Below are 24,300 nucleotides of genomic sequence, written 5' to 3'. Positions count from 1 at the left end.
GCCGGGATGAACAGCCATTATGTCTCATCGCCTTGGAAACCAAGAGGCAGCTCTGAGGAGCCTCTCAATCTCCTCCTTCTCCTTCTCTTTTAGCTGAGCCCCATGGTTAGAGGCCAGAGGGATGTGGGGATGTGGGGCTGGGGACAAGCCCAGGCTGTGCCCCTGGTGCAGGCACCGGAGCTGCCTGTCCCTGCCAGCCCCTGGGCAGCCTGCTACCTGCTGCCTTGCTTGGTTTCTCCTCCCTGGGTCTGAGCAGTCCTCCAGTAAGACACACAGTGCTCAAACCAGCAGTAATGGGGGAGTCTCGCTTCGTCCCACATGGGAGGAACGGGGGGGGGGGGGAAATGTGCATTCCAACCAGTCCCTGCCACTGTGGAAAAGAGACTTGTGGTGGTGGGTGAAGAAAAGTCTCCCCAGGCTCAGAGCCATCAGCCTCGCTGGGCTGTGGAGATGGGTTTGCTGGGGCCGTAGGGAGCAGGCACTGGGGTCCTTGCAGGGATGGCAGTGTCCTTACAGCCCTACTCCTCTGCCACCCTCCCTGCATGGCAGCCTGCGCCAGTGGGGACAGGAGATCGAAGGCTGCAGTGGGGGGCTGGGGTGACAGAATGAGAGCTATCTGGACAGAGCACCCCCGTCCTTTGTGGCACAACGAAGCCCCTGCACGGAGCTCAGCCAGCGGCCAGCACCCTCCATCCGGACGGGCAGGCGCCGCTCCCGCTCCCCGCGGGTCCGGGATGGGCGCTTGGCCGGACAGGGACGGCAGGACCGGGCTGGGAGGCGCTGGGGCAGATGTGGGCTGCTCTGCCTAGGGAAAGGTGCTTCTGCCAGCTGCAGGCACAGCTGGGAGCGGCTCCAAGCACAGCTGGGACTGGCTCGGGTCTGCCCCGGGACAGGCTGAGCGCTGGGGGAGGCGGCGGCACGGCCGGTGAGCAGAGCCCTGCTCCGGCCCTTCCCTGCGTGACTGCCGAGCGCTGTGGGGAGCAGGAGCACAGCCTGCTGGCTGCCGGCTGCACGGCCCGGCCCGGCTGTGCCTGCCTGCCGCGGGAGACGCACGCAGGGCATCCCAAAGAGAACACCCCACGGCCCCATGCAGGACATGGGCACAGCCCGCTCGCTGCAGTCCTGCCAGAGCACCCGTGATGTGCTGACTGCCCCCAGCCCCAGCATGCCCAAAGCACCCCAGGACATGCCAAACCCCCAACTAAACGGTGAGTGAAGGGCTGGAGGGTTCAGCTGCTCAGAGGACAGGATCCCCTTGCAGCAACGGTGACAGTGGCTCCATCCTGGGATTGCGCCAGTGACAGACAGCTGGGGCTTACCAAAAGCAGTGGCACTGTGTGTGAGCACGGGGCTGGCATTGCCTCAGCCGGCAGGGAGCAGGATCAGGACACATTTCTGCCCCTCGCTGCCGTTTGCCTCCAGCCCTGTAGCACCACTTGTCCTGGTAGCCTTCCTCCTCCTCTGCCTCCTCCTTCCTGCAGCCCAGTGACTGTCATGTGAGCCTGAACAGGAGGGGGAGTGGAGGGACAGCGTTCCTGGGGACAGGCTTACCTGGCAGAGGGGTTAGGGGCCACGATGCAGTGCAGAGCTGCAGAGCCTCTCCTGGAGCACTGTGGGGAGGGTAGAAGGAGCCCATGCAGGATCCATGACAAGGCAGGTGGTGGCTGACGTATGTCCCTGCTGCCTGTGCCCTCACACACCCTTCTGCTGAGCCCACAGGAGCAGGTAGAGCTCCTCTAGCTGGGCTGCCCCCTCCTGCCTGAAACTTCCTGGAGTGACTCTGCACCCCAAAGCTCCTGGGCCCTGGTCTGAGACTTGATATTCTGCCCACTCCCTTACACACATTGGCAATTAGAGCATAATTGTAATATTTGCATATTCATAACAGCTGAAATTAATCGCATTTGCATAATGGTAATGAAAGGGACTTCATTAATTACCACTTTTTGTGGGGATTTTGCATGTAAGTGGATTCCATTAGGCAGGTTGAGCTGTGGTGGGTGCAATGGTGGGATGAGAGCCGAGTCACTGAACTGGGGATGGAGCTGTGAGGAGCAATAGCATCACTGCCACCCTGCCTGCCCCAGTTCACTGGGCCCCACTGCCAGGCTCAGCTGTGCTGTGGGGACTCGGGCAGTGACTTCCTACCTGTGCCCAAACCTGGTCACTGGCCCTTGTCCTGCTGACACCACACTTACCTCATGGAACCTGCTGCAAACAAGGGATTGAGGGTGGGAGCAGGGATGGGCACCATGGGCTGTGGAGACACAGAATCTCTCCTGGGGGCACTGCAGGGATGATATCCTGCTCTATGTGCTCAGGAATGACTGCTGACTGCTGGGGTGACTGCTGCCACCAGCCCTGTGCCTGGGGTCCCCTGTGTATGGAGAGAGATGGTGGCTGCTCACAGTAGGCAGGAGAGCCCTCTCTGGCCCCAGTGATGCCCAGGGAGAGCTGGGCAGTGGGGCCAGCCAGCGTGAGCAGATGGCTGCCACTGCATCCATCACCTGTCACTGCAGGGCCCTTCCCCGGGGATGCACCAGCCTGGAGCCCACAGCACAGCCCCGCTTGCCTGGTGCCCGGGATGGAGGGATGGAGATGTGGGCACAGGAGCAGGATAGGGAGCAGGGCTTTGCTGGCCCAGCCACGCCAGAGCCAGGCAGGAGGTAACCCTGCCCAGTGGCCCCTGGGTGCCTGTCCATCCCTGAACACCTTCCTGTGCTTCCCAGCCCACCTGTGTGTGCACGGTCAGTTCAGCCCGTGTGTGCTGGTGCCAGCAGCAGCTGAAATCATCAACACGCACCGGGTCTGGGGGGAACGGCTCCACAATGGTGCTGGGAAGTGGCAGGTTTCGGTGTTTCGGTGTTTCGGTTCGGCCCCGGCCATGTGAGCAGTCCTGCTCTGCTCCGGGAGGATGGTCCAGCCGCAGGGCACCTCTGCTCAGCTCCCGATGGGAAGAGGCTTTCCCGGGAGACGGAGATCGTTGACTTCTTATTGATGACTCTTTCCCTCCTGCACGTCTGGGGAAGAGACCTGCGGAATAAATCAGTGCAAGAGACAGATTATGGCAGCTAAAGACTCCAAATGAGATGATAATTGCCGTAGTAATGACAACGAAGACCTGATGCTGCCGATAAGGAAACATCTCTTCTGCTCTTGCCGGGTGCCCGGGCAGGGGTTTGGCACGGGTGCAGGGATGAGGCTGTCCCCAAGGACACCAGGGCCAGGCAGCGCTGCCCTCCCTGTGCCCCGGGCAGGGGCTGGGTGCCCACGGTGAGAGTGGTGGGTGCCGGTCCCCGCAGCGGCAGGGATGGGGGTGTTGGGCCAGGCGAGGGGCCCGGGGTGGGCATCCCTGGCGGGGCTGTTTGGCTGGTTCTCCCGCCGGCTGCGTGTCAGCTCTAATTAGGCAAACTTCTGTATTCATTGCGAGCCCAGCCAGCGGAGAATTCCACAATTGAATTTTAATGCCCTAAAAACACATTACAATCAGCCTGATTAATTAAGAGATGGCTTAACATGGTGACTGGGCTGCAGCGGGCTGTGCTGGGGAGGAGGGCCACGAGGACCGGCTCCTGTGCCCCACGGTGTCGGGCACGGGGCTGAGTGTGCTGGGACCGGCACTGAGGGGGTGAGAGCCAGGGGCTGGCTGTGCCCTGGACATGCATAGGATCTCTGCACCTGCAGGCAGGGAAGGGCTGAACTCAGACCCCGGGCACCTGGTCAGCCTCAGCTCAGCCAGGCACGCAGTGGGAGCATCCCCTTCCCACCCTGGGCCTGCTTTCCCCTTTCAGGTTGGCCACTGCTGAGCACCTGTTCCCCATGTCCCCACTCTGGGCATGGGGATTGACACTGTGCCATGCCACTGCTGTGAGCAGGGCACTCCTGGGAAGAACCCGCTTGCTTTTGTTTGGAGTGAACTGTTGGCAAGCTGGCAGGCTCCTATTAATAACTAATAGCTAATAACTAATACATACTATTAATAACTAATGATGAGCTGGGAGGTTCCGATTAATTTGTATCTGCAGTGATTCCCTGGGGTGCCTGCAATGCTGGCTAATGGGCTGCCACTTCCCTCAAGGCAGCTCTGTCCTGCTCCCAAGCCACTGCTTGATGTCACCATGCTGTGCCCAGCCCAACCCAGGCTGTGTCCCCACATATGTATGTCATTGCTTGGGGCAGCCTCACCAGCCCACCTGGACACTGTGGCGTGAAGCATCCCCAGGGGAGCCCTTCCCCTGCAGCCCACCATGGGTGCTGGGTAGTGGGAGTGATCCCTGCAGATCCTTTCTGGGTTGAATTCTACAGGGTGCCCTGGTCAGGGAGACAGTTTGTCCAAAGCCCATCCTCCTGCTGTGTAATGAATGGAAAAGGGAGGAATTCATAATCATGATGTAAAGGAGAGGGTGCAACCAGCACGACATCAATCAGAGGGGACGTGATAAAGGGAGCGTCTTGACAGGAAGAGCCAGCAGTGGAGGGAGGGATGGTGGCAGCATCATGAGGCCAAACAAAATTTTGGCACGGTGATAAATCCTGGAGCGGCTGGAGCCGCTCGAGCACTAATGATGAGGAGAAAACACCAGCCACGTTTAACAAATATTTCTGCTCTGTATTTGGAGAGAAGCAGGACGACATGCTTGAATTGTACAAGAGTGATGAAACCATCTATTAATTACTGCCGGGAATGTTAAACAACATCTGCCAGCTCAGCGGGCCCAGGCACCGCCCGCCCTGGCCTCCTCCAAGAGCTGGAGGAGAATTTGGCCTCCTCATTAATTTCCTACAAAATCTTGGAATAGCAAGAAAATCCTGGCTGGCTGATGGAGAACCCACCCATGCTGGGAGCTGCAGGGAGGCAGAGGTGCTCAGTCCTTAACTTGGCTCTGCTGGGATTTATATCATATTTGCACCTAGTTCAATCCTTCTTGATGAAGAATAGCCATAAGCTGGCAAAGGCTGGGCTTTTGTTTCCCATGACTTGTATACAGATTTTCTGTATCCACGTGTTTTTTGAGACTGCAAGAAAGGCTTGAGCTGGACCACGTGCTCATTAGGGATCCTGGAGGAATCTTTGTCACAGCTTTGGGAGGGACTACCATCTTTCCCTGCATCTCTCATGTGCTGTGCAGTGCCTGCAACCAGTAAAATGAAGGGGACAGAAGGGCAGAGGGGATAGGGGAACAGGGAACAGAGGAGATATGGAGGGGCTGGAGGGATGGAGGGGAAGGAGCAGAGGAGGAAGAAGAAATAGAAATAGAAGAAGAAGGCAAAGATGATGAAGAAGAGGAAGAGGAGGAGGAGAAAGGTGGTCCAGGTTGGGAGGACTCCACAGGACCAGGGCAAGTCCCAGCTGTGGCACAGTCCTGCTGCACCCCATCATTAGCAGCAGAAGGTACCTTCTTCATTTTAGGAGGTAGAAACTGAGCAAGAAAAGTGGCTGAAGGGCACAGGAGACCTCAACAGCAGAAAACAGGTGGCTGAGCTGCAGAAAGACACTAATTAACAAACTCTGTACAGTATGCACTGACTAGGGTAAGCAGGGGAGGACTTGGCAGAGTGACAATCCCACCAAGGAGTCCCCAGTGGGCACCAGGGCTGACACCTCTCTTCAGTGCCTGGTCCTTGAATCAAACTACCACTGGTGCCCATGGCCATGGAAACAAGGAGGTCCAAGAAATTCAGGTGGGATTCTCGGTAAGGAGGAGAGCTGGGGATGTACGTGCAGCCAGCCAGGTCACATCACTCTGCAAAGCCTGCCCCAACACTGGGGAGCCGGGAGGGACACCCCAGCAGGGGTGATGAGCTCAGGGAACATCATGGGGATACACTGGTCCTGGTGTACAGCTGGGGAGGAGGGGCTGGGTTGGTGCTGATCCTGTGGAGAGGTTTTTCATCTTTTAGTCCCTTTGCATCCCGAGGACATAGGTTTAAGGAAGACCATCTTTGGTGAAAAATAATGAGATTTAATACAAGCAAAATTCCTGCAGATGCCTTCAAAATAATCCAAAATTATGTGGATTTTTTTTCCCAGCCATTTTCTACACATAAAGAGACTAGAATTTACTCCCTATAAAAGCCAAAATCCAAACATGGCTGTAAAATATTGGGGTGCCTTAGAGGAGAGAAGAAAGCCTGGGGGGAAGGGATGCCTGGGATGCCCCTCCCAGCCTGAGTGCTGGATTCCCTCACACAGCCACAGGGTGCAGGGGGGAATGGGACAGGACTGGGGGTGCCCAGGAGGGATGGGGTAAGAAGTGTCAGTGGGATGGCACCATCCAGACACCCCAGCCCACAGCACCTCATCCTTCATGGCCCCCAGAGTGCCAGCGGAGCCACCTGGGAGCCTGGGGCAAGCAGTTAAATACAGAAATGTCAATTTAAATTAAAATATCTTTCATAAAGGAGAAAGATAAAACCTGCCCTACAGCAAAATGAGATGAAAGATTTATGGGGTACTGAGAGGACTGGTGCCCCCACTTCAGTGGGTAGCTTCCACTGTTGGCACCGCAGGGCACCCCAAGGCACTGCCACCTCCCCATCCCAGCCACCACAGAGGCCAGAGCTGGGTCTGCAACGAAATGTCAGCTCGACAATAAAATGTGCAGAAGCTAGGATTTCTTCAGGCTAATAAAACTCCTGGGCAGCAGCAGAGATGCTTGGTACAGAGCTGCCCTCCCTCTCCAGCTCCCCACTTGGCCCCCTCCTCATCTTCCTTGGGGATATAGGGCCCATCTGCCCCCATGCTCCTTGTGGAGCACAGGCCCCAGCAGCAGCGTGAGGCACAGCTCCAGAGCTGTGTGTGCCACGGCAGGGAGTAAATCCTCTGCGTCCTGTCAAGGTAAAGTGACAAAACACCGGCCTGCAATGCAGGAACCGCAGTTATAACATGAGAAAATCAATGCAATATATTACCAGAGACATAAAGATGCTATTAATGCTCCAGCGCAGGGCCCTCAGCTTCGCCTGCCATCGCAGGGCAGGTTTACATGAGGGCTCTGTGCATTCCCATCTGGTTGCTCAGGTCACTCACGTGCTGGGGCTCAGCTCTGTGTTTATTCACTGACACCCTCACCCAGCAAAGCTTTTCTGCTCCCACACACTGACTCCTGGGCTTTGGCCCTGCCAGGGGCCTGGGCTCCAGCTGGAGATGCACCCAGGGCTGCTAGGGCAATGCACAGCCTCAATGAATGCTGTTCTGAGGTGCAAGGACCCAGTGAGGCTGCAGCCCCAGGCCAGGCAGGTACCAGCTCTCATTCTAGGGATTCCAATGACTGTGCAGCTCTGCCATCCACACAGCTGCACTCGGGTGCCTCCTGAAAAAGACTGAAGAGGATGACAACCGCTGTGCACCACAAAGTGAGGCCCCAGGACATGTGTAAGGTGCAGCGCTTTGCTGGCATGGCGGCGGTGGGCAGGGAGCAGTCTGTGCCCTGGGGACATGTGTGCTGGATTAGGAGGAGAGCTGGGGATGTACGTGCAGCCAGCCAGGTCACATCACTCTGCAAAGCCTGCCCCAACACCGGGGAGCCGGGAGGGACATCCCAGCAGGGGTGATGGAGCTCAGGGCACAGCCGTCATGGGGATACACTGGTCCTGGTGTACAGCCCGGTTGGTGCTGGATCCTGTGGAGAGGCTTTTCATCTCTTGGCCCCTTTGCATCCCGAGGACATGGATGCCACTCCCTGCAATTGACAGTTTGGATTATTACTGAGAAGTTAACTCAAGCCTCTTCTAATTGATTAATCAATAGCTTTAATTGAGTTGAGACTCCTTAGTGGGTAGCTTCACCACTGTTATCCCCTTCGCGGGTCCTGCCCCAGCACTGACCTCCCACCAAAAACCTGTTGCTGTGGCTGGCCTCTGCCCAGGCTGGGCTCCCACAGCACAGCGAATTCCTGGGGCTTGCAGTTGCCAGCCGAGGAAGGGCTACTGCAGCAGCGACAGAGGAGCTGGACCATGCAGGGCTCCCCCGGCACAGGGTAGGAGGCCCCAGGAACAAGCTGAAACACAAGGAGCTGCGAAATGTCCACGGCTCATGGTACCCGCTCTGTGAGCCACGGCAGAGCCCCCGGGAATGGGCAGGGCAGGACACGCACCCCAGCCGGGCAGCCTGCGAGTGTGCTTGGGGACGGGGGATGGGCACTGGGAGCGCGGGGCTGCCTGCGGGCACCGCCGGGTCACACTCCTGCACGCCCGAGCCACGGCTCTGCAGAACTGGAGATGAGCATTTTTGGTAAAATATGCAGAGCATGGGACAAAAGGAGAGAGCGTTTCTCGCATAATGAGACGCTGTCAGAGACGAGCTCCCCAGGAAACCAATTAAGAGGGCGCTTTGCGTGTGTCAGGCCAGCACCGGGCAAAACCGCCTTTTCCCAGAGCGGATTCCAGCTCCCCGCGCCCCCAGCACGGCCCTGTCCCGCAGGCCCTCGGGGCAGCCGGGAGCCCCACGCGTGTCACAGGCGGCGTGGGGCCGCTCACTCACGGCCGCGGGCACGTCCCGGAGCCCTCGGCAGCCGCACGCCCGCAGGGCCGAGGCCAACACTGCCCGCGCCGATGGGGGCTCGCTGCGCTCCGCGGGCGGGCCGGGGCAGCCCGGGCGGGACGCGGTGCCCGGAGCGGCCGCGGGAGCACCGCCCCGCCCCGCCCCGCCGCCATGGCGCTGCGCTTCTCCGCCAACCTCTCGTGGCTCTTCCCGGAGCTCCCGGCGCTGCCGGCGCGGCTGGAAGCGGCGGCGGCCGCCGGGTTCGGAGCGGTGGAGGCGGCTTGGCCCGCGGGCTGCCCGGCCCAGGAGCTGCGGGCGGCGGCAGAGCGGGCGCGGGTGCAGATCGTGCTCCTCAACACTCCCCCCGGTACGGCCGCGTCCCGCTGCTCCCCCCGTGCGTGGGGTAGCGAGGACCCTCCGCCGACCCTGCCGCTCTCTCCCAGGGGACCCGGAAGCGGGCGAGCTGGGGCTGGCGGCCGTGCCCGGGCGGCAGGCAGCCTTCCGGCAGGGCCTGGAGGCGGCCGTGCACTACGCCAGGGCTGTGGGCTGCCCCAGGTAGGTGCGAGGCGGGACCCCCGCTCCGGCCGCGCCCCGGCCCCGCCGCTGTCGGGGGGTTCCTCTGCTGTCCTCCTGCTCCAGCGCTGCGCCCGAGCAGAGCCTGCCCTTTGCCCCGCGGTGCCCGCCGCCGCCGGGACACGGAGCCTCTCCTGCAGCATCCCCTGCTCGGCTCCGTCGGACGGAGCCAGCTCGGGGCAGACCCCGCTGTGCGCGGCCGCGGCCTCAGCGTGCTCGGACCCAGAGCTGCCAGGCACGAGCCTGACCCTGCCCTTCGCAGCAGAGGCTCTTGTTCCCACCTCCACACAACAGTCCCCAGGATAATCCTCCCTTTTTCCTCCTCAACTGCACGAATCGTTTCCACCAGGACACCACAACAGTTGCTTTGTTGAGGCCACGCTGACTCCAGCACAGCAGAGACACCGTAAAAGATGCAATTAGCCTGGCACAGCTCCCTTCAGCAAACCAACTGGGTCCTTTTATTCCTCTTATTTTGCACCATTCTTTCTTGTTGCAACTCATTCCAAAGCCCTCTGGAGGGCATGGGCTAGGCACGCTAGAGGCTGCCCAGCACCATTTACACACTGGTTGCACATTGAAAAGGTTTTTATTTCTGCTGTGTGCCTTCCCCCCTGAAGATGGCCTGGTGCTTGAGCTTTTCATGGCAGGGCAGTCCAGCATTGGGCACTGTCCCCTCCCTGCTCACAGCCAGCAAGCAGTGACACCACACATGAGACAGGCCCCTGGCAGAAGCAGCATGCCAGTTGCCCAACCTGCTGGTTTGGGGCCCTGCCAAGGAGCAAGAGTCCAAGAAAGTTCCAGAGTCAGGGTGAAGGAGCTGAAGGCAGTTAACAAAAGAGAGAAGAAGCAAGGTCTGTGTTTTGTCAGGCAAAAGGTTCAAAGTCATCCCTCTGTGTATTGAGGTGGGATGGTGCATATTTGTGTCCTGGCTGGCAGCTCGCTGGCTGCTGTTGTGCCTCCTGGAGAAGAGATGGTTCTTCTTACCCTCTTCTGTGTCTGCTCCCCCAGCCTGGCGCCCTTTTCCATCAGCAGAGGAAGGTGTATTAGATCAGGCCAGCTGCTCACAGTTGCTGGCTGTGATAATCTTTCTGTGCCTGTAGGATTCATGTGATGGCTGGGCGGGTTCCCTTGGGCACAGACCGGGCTGCAGTGGCAGGTGAGATGGAAACCACCTTCATTGAGAATCTCAAATACACTGCTGACCTCCTGTCCCAGGTAAGTGGGGAATGGGTCCTCCTTTGTGTGTGCAGCTCTTAGGATACCCAAGATGGGGAATATCCCACCAGCCTGGCACAGGGAACTTATGCTTCCTGCTGCAGAGATGACAGGAGGCTCTGCAGGGTGACATTAATGTGTTACAGGAAGACATGATTGGACTGTTGGAGCCTATCAACAACCGCATCACTGACCCTCGCTACTATCTGAACACCCCACACCAAGGTAAGCCAGACAACAAGAGTGTCCTTCAGAGGAGAAGGATCTCCAAAGTCTGAAAGGCAAGAGGTTTCCTCACAAGGAGGGAGATGCTGAAGGAGCATAGTTGATAAAGGGGGTGCTGAGGCTTCTCTGCAAAGCTTCCACCCTGGAGGCGATGGTTTCTCATTTCTTGCCCCCTTAGCTGCTGCCATCCTGGAGAAAGTGGGACGGCCCAACCTGAAGCTGCAGCTGGTGAGTCAGCATTGAACCTCTCCATGAGAGAAACTTGCACAGGTCCACAAAGAGTTCTGGTGGCCATGGGCTTCTTATACCCTCTTGAGGACACTGGACAGGGACCATAGCACAGCTGTCCTTAACTGCTCACTGCTGACCAGCTGCACCCTCCATTTTCCTCTCTCACCCCCAGGACCTTTTTCACTGCCAGATCATGGATGGCAATTTGTCACGCAACCTGGAGACCTACTTCCCACTCATCGGTAACACCCTGTGCCCAGACCACTGGGGAGTGGCTTTGACAGGGCCCTCCTACTCCAGGCTCTGCTGTAGCTGGCTGGGGGTGTGGGGCTGCTCTTGGGTCACCTTGTCTCATGTCAAAGAAGGCTGCAGGCAGGGCTGCCTTGGGCACGGCCTCTCCCCTTCCCTCCCTAGGTCATATCCAGATTGCACAGGTGCCAGGGCGGCACGAGCCCGATAGCCCTGGGGAGTTGAACTTCCCCTACATCTTTGAGCTCCTGGAGTCCCTCAGCTACACTGGCTACGTGGGGTGCGAGTATGCTCCAAAGGGTGAGTGGCCTGCAGGTCTGAGCCCCACGGGCAGGGCCAAGCACAGGCCAGCTGGCTGGGAACTATGCAAAGACAGGCAGGTCCTGGGGGGCACAGGTAGTGGGTGTCATCCCTTCCTGGGGATGAGGGCTCTGTCCTGAACAGAAGCTGCTGCAGCTGCAGCAGGAGACCTTGTCTGTCACTGCAGGAGACACCCTGGAAGGTCTGGGCTGGCTGCGATCCTACTGGGAAAGCCGAGGGCTGCAGCACGGTGGGACCAGCAAGGCAGCCAAGTAAAACTAGAAAACCATGAGAATAAAAGACAAATCAATGGCTTAACAGAGGAGCACATGTCTTCTCTAGGACTAGGGGAGTGTGGTGGGTGGGATGATTTCCCAGAATGAGGTTAGGAGCATCTATGTTATTGCCCTTCCCCAGGCTCTGCTGGGCCAGCCCAAGCTGTTGGACCCTCATCTCCAAAAGTAGCACCTGTAGCATTTTCAATTTAGTGATGGCTCAGGCACCACTGTAGGTGACTTCAGGTACACAGAAAACTTTCACTTCCATGCTGCAGGGGTGTCCAGGGAGAGGTTTAAGTCTCCCCAATAAGGGGAGCATTCCAGCTTGTGCCTGAAGTTGTGGAAAGAAGACTTTGGACTTCCAGGTACTGAAGTTCTCATGGCTGTTGCCAGTGCCAGCACTGACTCTGCAGCAGGGCTGCAAGTGAAGCAAGCAGTCCCCTCCCAGGCTGTCTGATCCAAGGTAACAGGCTGGGAGCTGCCTGCACATGGATACTCAAGGCTGACTGCCTTGCTGCTCTTGCTCTGGAGCAAGTGCAAGATTTCAGAACAAACCCAACCTATAGCCACAGCTGCTCTGCATCCTCCACAGGCAGCTTTCCACAGCCTACAGTGACTGAGCAGGGATCTGTTCAATTTATTTCACAGATAGATCAATGGCTCAAATGTACACCTCCATAAAACCTTCCTGTGATCCAGTTCACCCTTCCTGTCCCATTCATGCTCTCCCAAGGCAAGCAAAAGGCCAGAAGCAGTTGTCCTCACTGCCCAGTCAGGCAGCCCTGCACTCAGGAGTCTTTCCTCCTGAAGCCAGAGCACTGTGCAGTGCTGCCCTGTGCAGAAGATGGTGCCATGCATGCTCCTCAGTGCCTTCCCAGCAGGCAGAACTCATCTATGCTTGCCAAAGCCACATCCCTGAGAGTGGTTCTGCTTCAGCCAGGCTGCAGCAGCCAAGTTCCTGCCCTTGCTGTTTGGTTCAAGGCCATTCAGTATCACGCCCAGTGAAAACAGCACACAAGGGCCATAACAGCCAGCCAGTGAGGAGATGCACATCCCCAGGCTCCTGGGCCAGCAGCCACAGGTGCCACTGGCAGTGCTGCCTGCAGTGCCCACAGGTTCCCCCAGAGAGCTGCTCCTCCCCAGGTCACCATGGCATGGCCATGCCGAGGTCGGAACAGGCGCTGCTCCAGGATGAGGGTGCCGGTGCTAGAGCAGGCCTGTCCACAGGTTGAAGCAGGCAGTGTTGATCACTGACTCCAGGTGATGGTATGTGGACACAAGCTGTGGCAGAGGACTCTCGCTGTTCTGGGGCTGCACTGGGAACGGCTCCCGGAACACCACAGTCAGGCTCTGCCAAGAGAGAGGAGAGGGTCAGGGGACAGGATGCAGACAAGCACTGTGCAATCCCTAGCCCTGGTGTGTGGACAGTTTTTTGGCAGTGTTAGGCAAATAGTGGGAGAAGTCCCAAAATGTCAAAGGCACTACACTAGTGCCTCTTCCTGTGACGGAGCATTTTTGAGCCTACTTCCAATTTTTCTGCTGGAAATTCAGTGTAAGGACTTGCCCACTCTGTCCCAGCTCTCATGCATCTGCAGTTACACTAATCCTGGCAGCAGCCACAGGAGAGGAGGGGATCTTACTGCCTCCAGAATAACAGGCGCTTCCAGGGAAATTAGAGGGAAATTTCTTCTTCTAAGGGAAAGAGTAGGAGTGCAACAAATGGGGAAGGGAAGAAGATTAAATGTAATAACCGCAATCCTAAAAATAAATGCTGCCTGCTCCACTCTGACTAGTGACTGTACTGAAAAGGCAGGGCAAAGGCAGAGAGGAACAGGGAGCAGGCAGAGGTTGCAGGAGCTGAAGCAGAACAAAAATGTGACTCAGTGCACTCAGATCAGCATCATGGAGGCAAGACACAGGGACAGGATGTTCTCCAGAGTTGAAATGTAGCACATCCAGTAGCCAGGGTCCCTTACAAACTGGTTAAGCCATGGTAAGAGCTGTGTAACTACAAGACAGCAAATGTACCACCATCATTTAGGAGGAGAAAGGAAGTTATTTGTGAGCCCAGCTCCAGCAGCATGCAAGGTTTCAGAGCAGAGTGGGGGAGACAGAACCATGAGGGAAATGCAGCCCAGTGTTACCAAAGTGATGTGCTAACACTAATATTCACTTTGATAAGGCAATATTTCTAGACAAAGGAATCATGGTACATCTTATCTGAGATTCAGGACGGATTTGATGTGGTGTCACATGGGAAATTTAGGTAAGCTGAAAAGATAGGAATTAACTCAAAAATTATAAGATGAAAACATGGCAATGCTGAAAGGGGAAACGGAGAGAGGTTACAGATAGAGTTCCTTCAGGACAGGTTTTGGGAGTCACATTGCCTAGTACTTTAACAAGTCTGGTACAAAGATGAGGAGTATGCTGATAAAATTTGAGGCACTAATACAAAAGACAATTGGGATAATGCAAAAAAAAACAACCCCAAAACCTTGAGAGAGTTTTGAGAGGCCACAAGAATGGGATGAATGCTAAGCACAAAACACAATGTTATGCAAACAAAGGATTTCTGTTACAAAATGAGAGTCACTGGAAGAGGGGATGGAGGTTCTGGGTTTATCATATCGATGACCACAAGGTGACACTATGATCATCAGGTGGCAGGAGGCACTGAGCAGCCTTTCAGCAAGCACCACCTCTTCTGTCTCCCCTACCTGCTTTTCAGATGGAGCATGATTTATTTTATACAGCATCAGTTACTCTGCAGTCTCTGTAGAAGCCTTATTGTGGACTGAAGCCTCTTGTAGATCCCCTGCTCTGACATGGAGCTGCATTCCCTGTGACCTATCCTGTACCTTGTCTGGGAGCACAGCTGAAATCAAAGTATTTTTTCCCTCAAGTTCAGTGAAGGTAAAGGCCCTTGCAGGTTTGCTAGGACCCTTCCTCTCTGCCCAGACAGGAGCAGCCCACAGCACTGGTGACCCCTCCCAGCCAGACTCAGTCTGATCTGACTTTGGACTGAATACAGAAGGACTGCTTAGCCTAGATAGAGAGACAGCTGAGAAAATTATCCAAAAGCAATCCTGTGAAGGAAAAGAGGATCAAGTGTTCACTCTTTTCTAATACAAGAACAAAGGAACATCACATGGAAAGAACAGTAAGAGTTTCAAAAATAAGCCAAGGAACTTCACCTAGACTGCAGCTGCCTTACAGAGCTGCAAGTCAGGGGAAATCACGAGTGCCAGAAATTAACCAAATGAAATAAAGCTGTGGAGGGCTATTAAATACATGCAAAGGCCACTTCTAGCTCAGGATGGGCCTAAGCTATAGATTTTCAGATGCTGGGACAGTATTTAGGAGAAGCATTACAAGCTTCTTGACCTGGTCATGTTCTCATGCACACCTGCCCTTGGCCACTGCTGGATCAATCTAGACAGATTCCTGGCCTGAGCCCACATAGCTGTTGTTCTGTTCCCAAGGACTCACCGTTTTTCCTGAATGAGAATCAAGAAACACAAGAACAAAGCAATCTGTGAACTTCTGGTTGAGCACAACCTGTCAGGAGAGTCACAGAGCATGTTAGAAAGGACAAGGACACAGGGACAGGCTGCAGGTGGGCAATGGGCTGTGTCTTACCAGATACTGGGTGCCGGTTTCAGCATTGTGGAAGTGCCGACAGCTCTGGGGAAAGCGGCTCAACAGCACCTTGATGAGGCTCTGGTACCAGGAGACTGTCATGGTGAGGAAGCATTCCTGAGGGCATAGAAAAGGCCTGATCTTCAGCCTCCCTCTAGCCATGGCACCAGCAGCCATAATGCTACAGCAGCTTTCAGACCCCAAATCAGATGCAATCTTCACAGCTCACTGAGGATGCTGACTGAGGGCTGTTCACTCTCTATAAGCAGGTCCATGCAGTCTCCCCCTTCCCCTGCCAGTTAGGAGCTGTGTTCCTGCCTCTACCTTCCCACCAAGCAGGAAGAGATGTGCATTGCAGGCCCCTTCACCTGGCACCCCACTCCATCCCCAGAGCAGAACAGCAGCTGCTGTGCCCCACCCCTGCTGCTCACCAGCTGGGGGTCGACATCTGCGATGGATTTCCCATGCACGGCATCGAGCAGCTCCTCCAGCTCCACCAGCGAGAGCTTGCCCAGCTTCAGCTTGTCAGAAGCCAGAGGCTCTAGAAGGAAGAGGCGCTTCCAGAGGTTGTCCCTGCGGCAGTGGCACTTGGCCAGCTGCACCATGCTGCTGAGCTGCTTCTGGGCTGAGGCCACCTCAGAGGCCAGCAGGGGGAAGAGCGGAGAGGTGTAGAAAAGCCCTGGCCCCAGTTTGACCTGCGTGCCCCCCGCATAGAACTCGCCGCTGTCCTCCACGTCCTGCCACAGCTCCCGCTCTGCCGACGGCTGCTGGCCCAGGCTTGGCTCTGGCTCTGCTGCCTCCCAGGCCGCCCGGCCCACCACGGGCTCCAGCACCTCCCGCTGCAGGCGCGGCAGCTTCTTGAAGCGGCGCATGTCGGCCGTGAGCCGCGGAAACAGCTCCCGCTGGCTCGTCATGATAACATAGAAACGCAACCTGGGAGCAAGGAGACACTGTGAGCTGGGGAAGGGCTGCTCCCCTCTCAGCTGCACTCCAAATGAACCACAGGCCCCTCTGTCCCCGTCAGAAACGATGCTTCTCTGCCCAGGTTCTCACAGTGATCCTCCCCAGACACTACCAACTCTGCCTGTGCTATTCCAGACAGAACCAGTCCCTCCCAGAGCCCTCCTCCCCAGCCAGGAAGCTTTGCTGTCCCTGGCCCCCAGTGCTCACCGGAGCATGCGTCTCTCTGCCTCGCTCTGCTCCTCAAACGGTGCAGCACTGTGGCAAACCAGGAGGGACACATCGAAGTCATCGTGGTGACGCAGACCTTCAGAATCCTTGTAGGAGCCCGAGCTGGGATAAAAAAGCACATCAGTATGAAGGAAGCTTCACTTTGTTCTCTGATCACAACAGAACTGTCGGACACGGGGAGTTCCACACAGCAGGAGTCCTCAGAAGTGCCATGGGAAATGTCAAACGCAGCTGCACACATACACACCACTATTGGCCATCTCAGAAGGACTGGCCAGAACTGCTGTCTGGCACTGTATAGAACAATCAGCTTTGCTGGCACCTTAGGGCAGTGTCCCCAGGACTGACAGGTTGCCACTAATCTCCAGCAGCTCCAGGAACTTGCAGCAGATGCACTCACCTGTTCCAAATAGAGACCAGTGCATATTCATTCTGCTCTGTGCCCGGTATTCCCTTCTTGCTGTCGTTGCCCGTGGCCGGTCGGGCCATGCGCAGGGGTTTCATGTGGTAGGTGTTGGCGTGGTCAGCAATGTAGTTGTACAGCTGGTGTGCAGTGATCATGTTGGTGGGCAGGGCCAGCGTGCCTATTGGAAAAATACACTGCTATCACAGGAGACACTCTGTGCCTCTCACCTGGGCAGAGCAGTGTCCTCCCATCTACTCCAGGAGACAGAACAACCAACCCGCCCCTTCCACAACAGGGCAACAAGGACCTTCCTTGGAGCTCAGACCCTCCCATCACCCTCACCCTGTCATCTCCCTGAATACTCCAAAGGTCAGGAGGTTTATTTGTAAAGGACTTTTGCCAAGTTATGTGCTGGTGATCAACCCCAGACTGATCATATATTGATCTACATACCTTGGAAAACGTGATTCCGGCCAAACTTGGGGATGTCAGAGTGATGGGCAATGAAATCCTCCAGGAAGCTGGTGAGATGGTAGCCTTGGCGCAGAGCCATGTGGGAGCCCAGCAGGTACTGGTGGACTATGCGCAGGTGGAAGTCGTAGCTGAACGAGTGCACGTGCATGAGGTCCCGCACCTTGTCACACTCCTCCGTGAAGAGCATAGACAGCTGTGGAGTGACACAGAGTCAAGGCAGGAGTGTTACCAGGCATCTCACACCCTCCTGCAAAGCCCTGCTGACAAGGCATGGCTCAGCCAGTGCAGCGGCCCCAGCATCAGAGCAGCCTCATAACACTGCCCCGTGCACATGCAAGCTTTCCAGGAAAGAAGGGCTCAGCAAATCTGCAGACAAGATCCCAGAAGGCTCTAAGCTTAGGAGAGACACTCCTGGCATATCTAAGATCCAGCCTTGCTACAGAGCTCTCTTGGAAAGGACAGTATGGTCATGCATGCCTCCTGTCTCAGACAGCCTGGGGCTGGCCAGCCTCTACACAGACATACAGTGTCCTTGGGAACACGCAGGAGACACCCTGACCCTACAAAGGAGAAGGAAGCAAGCAGCCCCAGAGTGTTGCAGAGCGAGGCACAGAGGTATAAAGGAACCTTTCTGGTGCAGAAAGTAATATCCTCTAGCAAAGGGCAGTAATCATGTTCACAGATCCCTGTTCCCATTCCACTTCCTTCTTGTTCCAAGGGAAGCAGAGAGCCATGCACTGACTTTCCTTGGAGCAGGCATCTTTGCCAGAATTGCTCCTATTCCTCCCCAGTCTGCTCTGTCTTGCTCCCCAAGCAAGGACAAGAGTCATCCTCTTGCCAAACCTCCCACCCCCTTTTACTGTAATCCAGCTCTGCTCAAGCAGTGCCATGGAGGGCACATGGCTGCAGAAGGTTCTGTGAGGCTCTGCTTTTCCACGAGGAGGGAGCAGAGGTCTCCAGAACTTGCTATGCCTGAAATGCCCACTATGTCCCAGAGATCACTCTTCCCCACAAAGCATCCCCTGACCCTGAGGAGCAGCAGCTGTGCCTGCAGAGCCATTACCTGGGAGTTCACGGACTGGCCCATGGGGATGCGCGAGCACTCCAGCGCGTACTGCTTCACACAGAAATAACAGCCCTGGAGGAGAGAGCACGTGAGCACAGCACAGCCTTGGGCCCCTCCAGGGAAGGAGCACAGCCCCCCCCGTCACACCTGGCCTGGGGCCCAGACACCCTAACCCCACGTTCTGTCTCACCTCTTGTCTGAACCAAGCCAGACCAGCCAACATGTGGCTGAGCACAGAGCACCCTAACTGGTGCTGAGCTCTTCATTATCATTCCTCCAGGCAACTCTTACTGCTCTGAGCCCTGCAGAATCATCTCCAGCTGATCCCAATCTTACAGGACCATGGAAGAAGTGGGCCAGGACAAATGAAGAATCACATGTCCATGCTGCACTCCTCATCACTCCCTTTGTCACCTCTGAACACTGTCCTTGAAGATACCCTAGAGATCATACTTTATTTCTTGTGCTTTCTTACCTGGAAGGCCAACTCCATGAGCACAATCCCACCTGGAAGAGCTCTCTGTAGATGGTAGGTGGCAACAGCAGGGCTTGTGCTCTGGGAAGAGAAGGACAAAGCTGAAGAGGTTCTCTGGCTCACAGGGGTGTGAAGCTGCCACAATGCTCTGTGGCAGAAGTGGAAAAAGAGAGGCCTCATCAACTGAGCAATCTCACTGGAGAGAAGAGAGGAGATGGCAGAGCTGACAGTGAAAAGAATCCTAACAAACCTAATAAACAGCCTTTGAGAGAACACACCAGGCACATCAATCCCTTCACCTCCTGCTTGCTCAGGACAAGGTGTCTCTAGAGTGTAGGACACTGAGCCAAGGAACGATAGTGTCCACGGAACCTCACTCCCTGCTGTGGTGTTCCCAGACCATTGTGCCTACCTGATACAGCAGCTATCAGAGACATCCTGTCTCAATTCAGAATTTAGCTGCCAGCAAATTCATTTGCTCCCTCTTAACTTGCTCAAGCAGATTGCTCTCTTCTTGTTTTATCTACAAGGTGTTGTCTTACCCACAGTCCTGCACCAACATCAGCCAAAGGCAGATGTCAAGAAAGTATCAGAAAAGGGTGAGTAAATGCTACATGCACCCATCATCCCAGGGTGATTCCACAAGCCATAGGTAGTTTCTACTTAGCTAGAGACTCCAGTGGATTCCTCTCTCAGGTACTCACTTATTCAGTCTTGTAAGCTCATGTTCACAAAACTCATATGTTCACAAAATCTTTTGTGTTCACAAAACCTGCTGCTCAAAGAAACACTCTCCTTAGTTTTAAAACTGGCTCCAAATACTTTCATTTAATGGTCTTTAGGTGTTGTATTGAATGAGACAGGAAAGGGTCAATCCCTTTCCAGGTTAGCTGCAATATTGTAGAGCTCTGACTTGTTCCCCCCTAGCTGCCACTTCTTTATACATGAGGAACCTCAGCCTGCTCTCAGAGTAGAGCCATTCCAGGCTTATCTTCTCCAACCTCTTTAACTTCTGCATTCATTTCACTCTAACTAAAGATCCTTCTGCCCTAGAGTTGCCCTTAAGCATAGATGCTGAAGGTTCTCTGACAGGTAATACTTCAGAATCTCACCCAAAAGCAGATCCTTGCCCTAGGTCATCCTATTCCTCTTTTGAGCAGCTCCAAGCTGTTACCAGTCTTTTGATATTTGACCTGGTTCCACCCAATGCCAGGAAAGGGCTCTGAGGCCTGTAGGAGGACATGCAGGAGGGCAAAGAGATCTCATCACATTCAAACTCTCAAAGATGGTGCTGCTCTAGACATGCTTTCTCCGCCCTCCCACCTCCTTTCTGCCTGAAACAACTTCAAAAGCCAACCAGAACTGGCCCACTCCACAGCCTGACCTCCATCCCAGTTCCATTCTTGTAACAGAAATGCACTCACCTTTGGACTTCCCTCTGGTTTCGGCTTCGTGTAGGAAAAGGACCCTCTACCCTCCACTCCCATTGCTGCCAGAGCTCGGATCCGGCTTGTGCTACTGGAAATGAGAGCAGGGACAGCCTTGAGCAGGGAGCCAAGCCCTATTGTGCCAAACCAGGGCACAGCTCAGTGTGCTGGCTCTTTCTAAACACCAGGGCTCCCAGCACGGCACTGACCTGCGAGTGGTAGGTGACGGTGGCCGCACCTGAACCAGAATGAAGCCCATGCTCTGCAGGTACTGGATGTACTGCTGCAGGAAGGCATTGCACATCTCCTGCAGCCAGGGCTCCTCCTTCCCCTTGCAGGGCAGTGCATCTGCCGAGTCACAGCTGTGGCTGCGGTCCCTCCCCGACGCTGTGGAGTCGTTGGAGCGGTGCCGCTTCTGCACGAGAAAGTAAATCCCTGAGGAGAACTGCTGTGACTGGCCCCAGCAGGGGACACCAGGTACACTGGTCGAGCAAAAGGTAGATCTCTCTCTGCCAGAGAGCACTAACATCTGGTTGTCCAAGCACTGTCCCAGTGCATGCACCAATATGCAAGATCCAAGATCTACCCAGCCATGCACGGACCTAACAGTGCTGCAATAACCTGCAGGAACCTGCTGCTTCCCCCAGAACATCTTCCTCCCCCAGAACAGCTTCCACAAAGTGTTAGTGGCTCACAACTGGCTCATGCAGAGCCCAGAGCTTCAGCTCCTATTACCGTGGTAAGAGTTCAATCCCCTTATGAATCCTGCTGACTTTTCAGGATTTCCTAGCAGTTCGGTAGCACTGAAAAGGAACAGTGTTTCCTTCTAAACACTCAGTTCTCCTTTGATGTCTTGAATACTCCTTTTCTATGTGCTGAGAGAGACTAAGGTTTCTTTTTTTGATCTCTCTACTTTAAGCCTGCAGTTCTGTTACATGTTTCTATCCGGCTTTCTGCCTATCTGCTCCACCAACCACAAGAGATGTCTCTTTACCTGGCATCTCTCCAGCTACTCTCTGACCTTCTCCAAGTCTCTCCAGTTCAGTGCCTTTGCCACAAGATGTCTGGTCTCACACTAACTGGCCATACAAATACATTAATACACAAGTATTTTAGAAATTTATTAGAATATTACGCATTACACTAACACCTCTTTCTGATGTACCCTAACCAGTGTCTGCCGCATCCAACTGTTCACAAATTGCAGAAACCACTGAGACGTGTGCTCTGTACAGGCTCTGCAGTGAGTGTACAATACAAGAGGGCTCAAATTTCTCTCCATATTGTGCTATTTTACTGTGAACCAGGTCCCAGCTCCCACAAAAGCTCTCATTTCATAGGCCACTCAGGTGCCTTTTGAGTTCCTTACATTCTTTTTCTGCTCTGACCAATCTGAACAGCCCTCCAGCACTGCAAAGCCTGGCAACTCATACGTCCCAGCAAAAGACCTGGAGATACAGAAACCAATACAGTACCTTGAAACCTCTGCTGCAAGGCTCTTCAAATCCAATAACCAATTTCCCTTTTCCTCTGTTCCAAAAACAAAGTGAAGTTTTCATTCTGTGATGATACTTTCCCTTTCACCTGTGAGTGTTCAATTTCTGTAGCAACTTCTGCTTAAAGATTGTCAAAATCCTTTTGACATTCTGATAAATTACAACAGCCTGTTCTTTCCTTCTGACACACATACAGAGTGTGAACAGCCACTACAGGATCCGCACTGGTTAGTCTGTCAGGCTGCAGCCTGCTCAGGATTCAGCTGGTTTGCCTTTAGTTGTTTTGGCTATTTGCTGGGTCCAGAAAAGGCTCACCAGGTCTGGCTGCTGAATGCATAAGGGAAGTTTTGCTTTCTTAACAGACCAGCACGAGACAGTGCCCTTGATGGCTTCTCCAGACTCAGCCCTGAATTCCCTGAGTAGAAAAGGAAATCAATCTTCTCCAGGGATAATGTAGCCGCAAGAGAAAAGCTTTGAGGACCCAAGGATTTTCTCAGTTTCCAACTTACAGCATTCAAATCCACCCTGTATTTTAGGAGTGAGGCCAGAGCAGCCCTGTCTTGGGAAAGACAGCTCCTTTGTCCCTGTGCACAAAGGCTGACCCCACTGGAGCTTGCTGACACTCACCTTCCCCTCGACCTTGCCCAGCTGGTCAGTCTGGATTTGCTGCCGGAAGGCCGGGTCAAAGAGCAAGGGGGTGGCACAGTAGTGAACCAGGCGAGAGGATTGCTTCAGAGTCTCCAGGTCTGCCAGCTGCACGACATGAGAGGAGCACAGTTACAGCACACACCCCTCACCGAGGCTGGGAGCAAGCTCTCCATGACACTGCAATGCTACTCACATGGAGATAACTGGGCCAATCCCCTGCTTTACAGCTTTTTCAGTGCTGGGCAGTGAGGCCCCATGCCCAAAAGTTCAAGCAGACACCACTGCTCCACTGCCTAGCACCACCCTCACCACACACCCTGCTCGGAGCTGCAGTGCTCCCCTTTGCTGGTGCTCCCAGCGTGCTGTAAGAAGGCCCAGCCCACCACCTGTCCAGGCTGCACTCACACTGATAGGCATGTTGGACTGAGCTGATCTCTGCTGCCAGGTGACAAAGAGGTTTTCAATCTTCATCTGTTTCTCCAGTTCTGAAGGAAAGAGAGCAATCACAAGAGCATCAAGCCACAAGAATTGCTACTCTCCTTCACTCCCATCCTGAACAGGCCATAACCCATTCCCACACAAAACAAAACTCTTGCTCTGCTCTGATCTCCTTTTCCAGAAGTGAGATTATTAGGCAGGCTCCCATGCTATCAGTCCCCAGTCAGCTTTACCTTTCCTCTCCATGCTCTTGATTTCCAGGAACTGGGCCCCATGCCAAGCCACAGGGTCAAAAGGTCCCAGGTCAGGCCCATGGGATAAGCGCCTCATGGTGGTGACATCCCGCAGGGCTTCGTCGAAGGGCACCACGTCGGGGTGGAAGTGCAGGGGCGGGAGGCTGCGGGCAGAGCTGCCCAGCCGGCCTTGCTCCTTGCTGGGTGGGGGACACGGGCTCCGGATCAGTGCATCCACCTCCAAAGTGGAGTTCAGGAAAGGATTTGGCTCCTAAGCAAACAGACACAGCCATGAAAGCCTTCTTACTGCCAGCCCTGGAGCAAGAACCCCCAGAGTAAATCCAATTCTGGCCATCTGCTGAGATCTGTGTTAGCCTTCTCACTACCAGTTCGAAAAGGAGCATACCTGGGCCCACCATGACTCTAATGTGAAGTGGGGAGCCCATTCCTTAGCCTCCACTCTAAGTAATTCAGTCACCCATAAGTGCTGCCAGCAGAAGGACCTGGCTTCTCTTATCACCTGTCTCCAAAAGCAGGGCACAGTCTGGCTGGAAATGGTCAAGTTGGACATATGAATGTCTGGGGATGCCCTGCCAATCACGACACAAAAGGTGCTTGCAAGCTTCCTCAGACCCCCAGACTGCCCAGGCCCTTCCTGAAGAAGAAAAGACTGCCCTGCCTGGAGTGTGCCCTACCTGCTTGCTGTCCTCATGCCAGGGCGTGTCCATGAAGCAGTGGTGGTGGAACAGTCCCAGCTTTTGGCTGATCAGGCAGTGCACGATGTGGGACCGGGCATTCTGCCACTGCAGCAGGCGTGTCAGGGAGCAGTTCAAGTTGGCCCCCAGGTCTGGGGACCAGTTGTAAGTGTAGAGGGTCAGCTGGAGAGAGAGGAAGGGGAGGAAGACTTAAGGACATGCTCAGAGAGCGCCTGCACGGTGGCTCAGGCTGCCCCAGGTGCTCTGGTGGTACTTGCTGCAGCTGCAGCCAGTTTCAGATAACAGGCTGGAACAGGGAGAATGGCAAGAGCTCAGTTACAGTCCCCTGTTAACAGCCACAGCCATTACTACCTTTTTGTCAATGATCTCCATGAAGAGGAACCTTTGCCGGGGCACCAGGTCTCGACCAACAAGGCTGGGATCAGAGCCTCTCTCTGCTGAGCTGAATTCCATGGCCTCAAAGCGCTGGAGCCCTTTGTGAACTGGAAGAAGCCATAGTTATGACCCTCAGTACTGGTTCATCCCACTTTTA

General features: G+C 55.1%; 2 protein-coding genes across 2 annotated transcripts in view; one reads left to right on the top strand and one right to left on the bottom strand.

Annotated features, from left to right (window-relative positions):
- The first annotated feature begins 8,637 nt into the window (after positions 1-8,637).
- HYI (hydroxypyruvate isomerase (putative)) lies at positions 8,638-11,592 on the top strand. The gene is made up of 8 exons (XM_058808900.1): positions 8,638-8,849; positions 8,926-9,037; positions 10,159-10,273; positions 10,420-10,498; positions 10,677-10,726; positions 10,902-10,971; positions 11,144-11,278; positions 11,466-11,592. The coding sequence occupies exons 1-8, from the start codon at positions 8,654-8,656 to the stop codon at positions 11,552-11,554; spliced, it is 846 nt and encodes a 281-aa protein (XP_058664883.1). The 5' UTR covers positions 8,638-8,653; the 3' UTR covers positions 11,555-11,592.
- A 633-nt stretch (positions 11,593-12,225) lies between these two features.
- The window catches only part of SZT2 (SZT2 subunit of KICSTOR complex), a 53,001-nt gene continuing 40,926 nt past the window's right edge, over positions 12,226-24,300 (bottom strand). Inside the window, exons 57-72 of the mRNA XM_058808086.1 lie at positions 24,120-24,250; positions 23,748-23,930; positions 23,053-23,323; positions 22,787-22,866; positions 22,361-22,486; positions 20,447-20,652; positions 20,235-20,328; positions 18,811-18,891; positions 18,333-18,407; positions 17,249-17,462; positions 16,790-16,973; positions 16,369-16,491; positions 15,630-16,131; positions 15,199-15,315; positions 15,049-15,117; positions 12,226-12,906 (exon numbers count right to left, since the gene is read on the bottom strand). Of these exons, the coding sequence (XP_058664069.1) occupies positions 12,763-12,906; positions 15,049-15,117; positions 15,199-15,315; positions 15,630-16,131; positions 16,369-16,491; positions 16,790-16,973; positions 17,249-17,462; positions 18,333-18,407; positions 18,811-18,891; positions 20,235-20,328; positions 20,447-20,652; positions 22,361-22,486; positions 22,787-22,866; positions 23,053-23,323; positions 23,748-23,930; positions 24,120-24,250 (2,600 nt within the window). The 3' untranslated portion in view covers positions 12,226-12,762. The remainder of the gene's footprint in view (positions 12,907-15,048; positions 15,118-15,198; positions 15,316-15,629; positions 16,132-16,368; positions 16,492-16,789; positions 16,974-17,248; positions 17,463-18,332; positions 18,408-18,810; positions 18,892-20,234; positions 20,329-20,446; positions 20,653-22,360; positions 22,487-22,786; positions 22,867-23,052; positions 23,324-23,747; positions 23,931-24,119; positions 24,251-24,300) is intronic.

This window comes from Ammospiza caudacuta, chromosome 7, assembly GCF_027887145.1.
Source record: "Ammospiza caudacuta isolate bAmmCau1 chromosome 7, bAmmCau1.pri, whole genome shotgun sequence".
NCBI lineage: Eukaryota > Metazoa > Chordata > Aves > Passeriformes > Passerellidae > Ammospiza > Ammospiza caudacuta.
Note: the sequence above shows the minus strand (reverse complement) of the source record. Positions and strands in the feature narration are given on the sequence as shown.

What these genes read in the sequence shown, in the direction of transcription:
- HYI (XM_058808900.1), top strand. Translation starts at nt 8,654, where the DNA reads ATGGCGCTGCGCTTCTCCGCCAACCTCTCGTGGCTCTTCCCGGAGCTC. An exon ending in CTGCTGACCTCCTGTCCCAG is followed by an intron (nt 10,274 to 10,419) that starts GTAAGTGGGGAA and finishes AATGTGTTACAG; the next exon opens with GAAGACATGATTGGACTGTT. An exon ending in CCAACCTGAAGCTGCAGCTG is followed by an intron (nt 10,727 to 10,901) that starts GTGAGTCAGCAT and finishes TCTCACCCCCAG; the next exon opens with GACCTTTTTCACTGCCAGAT.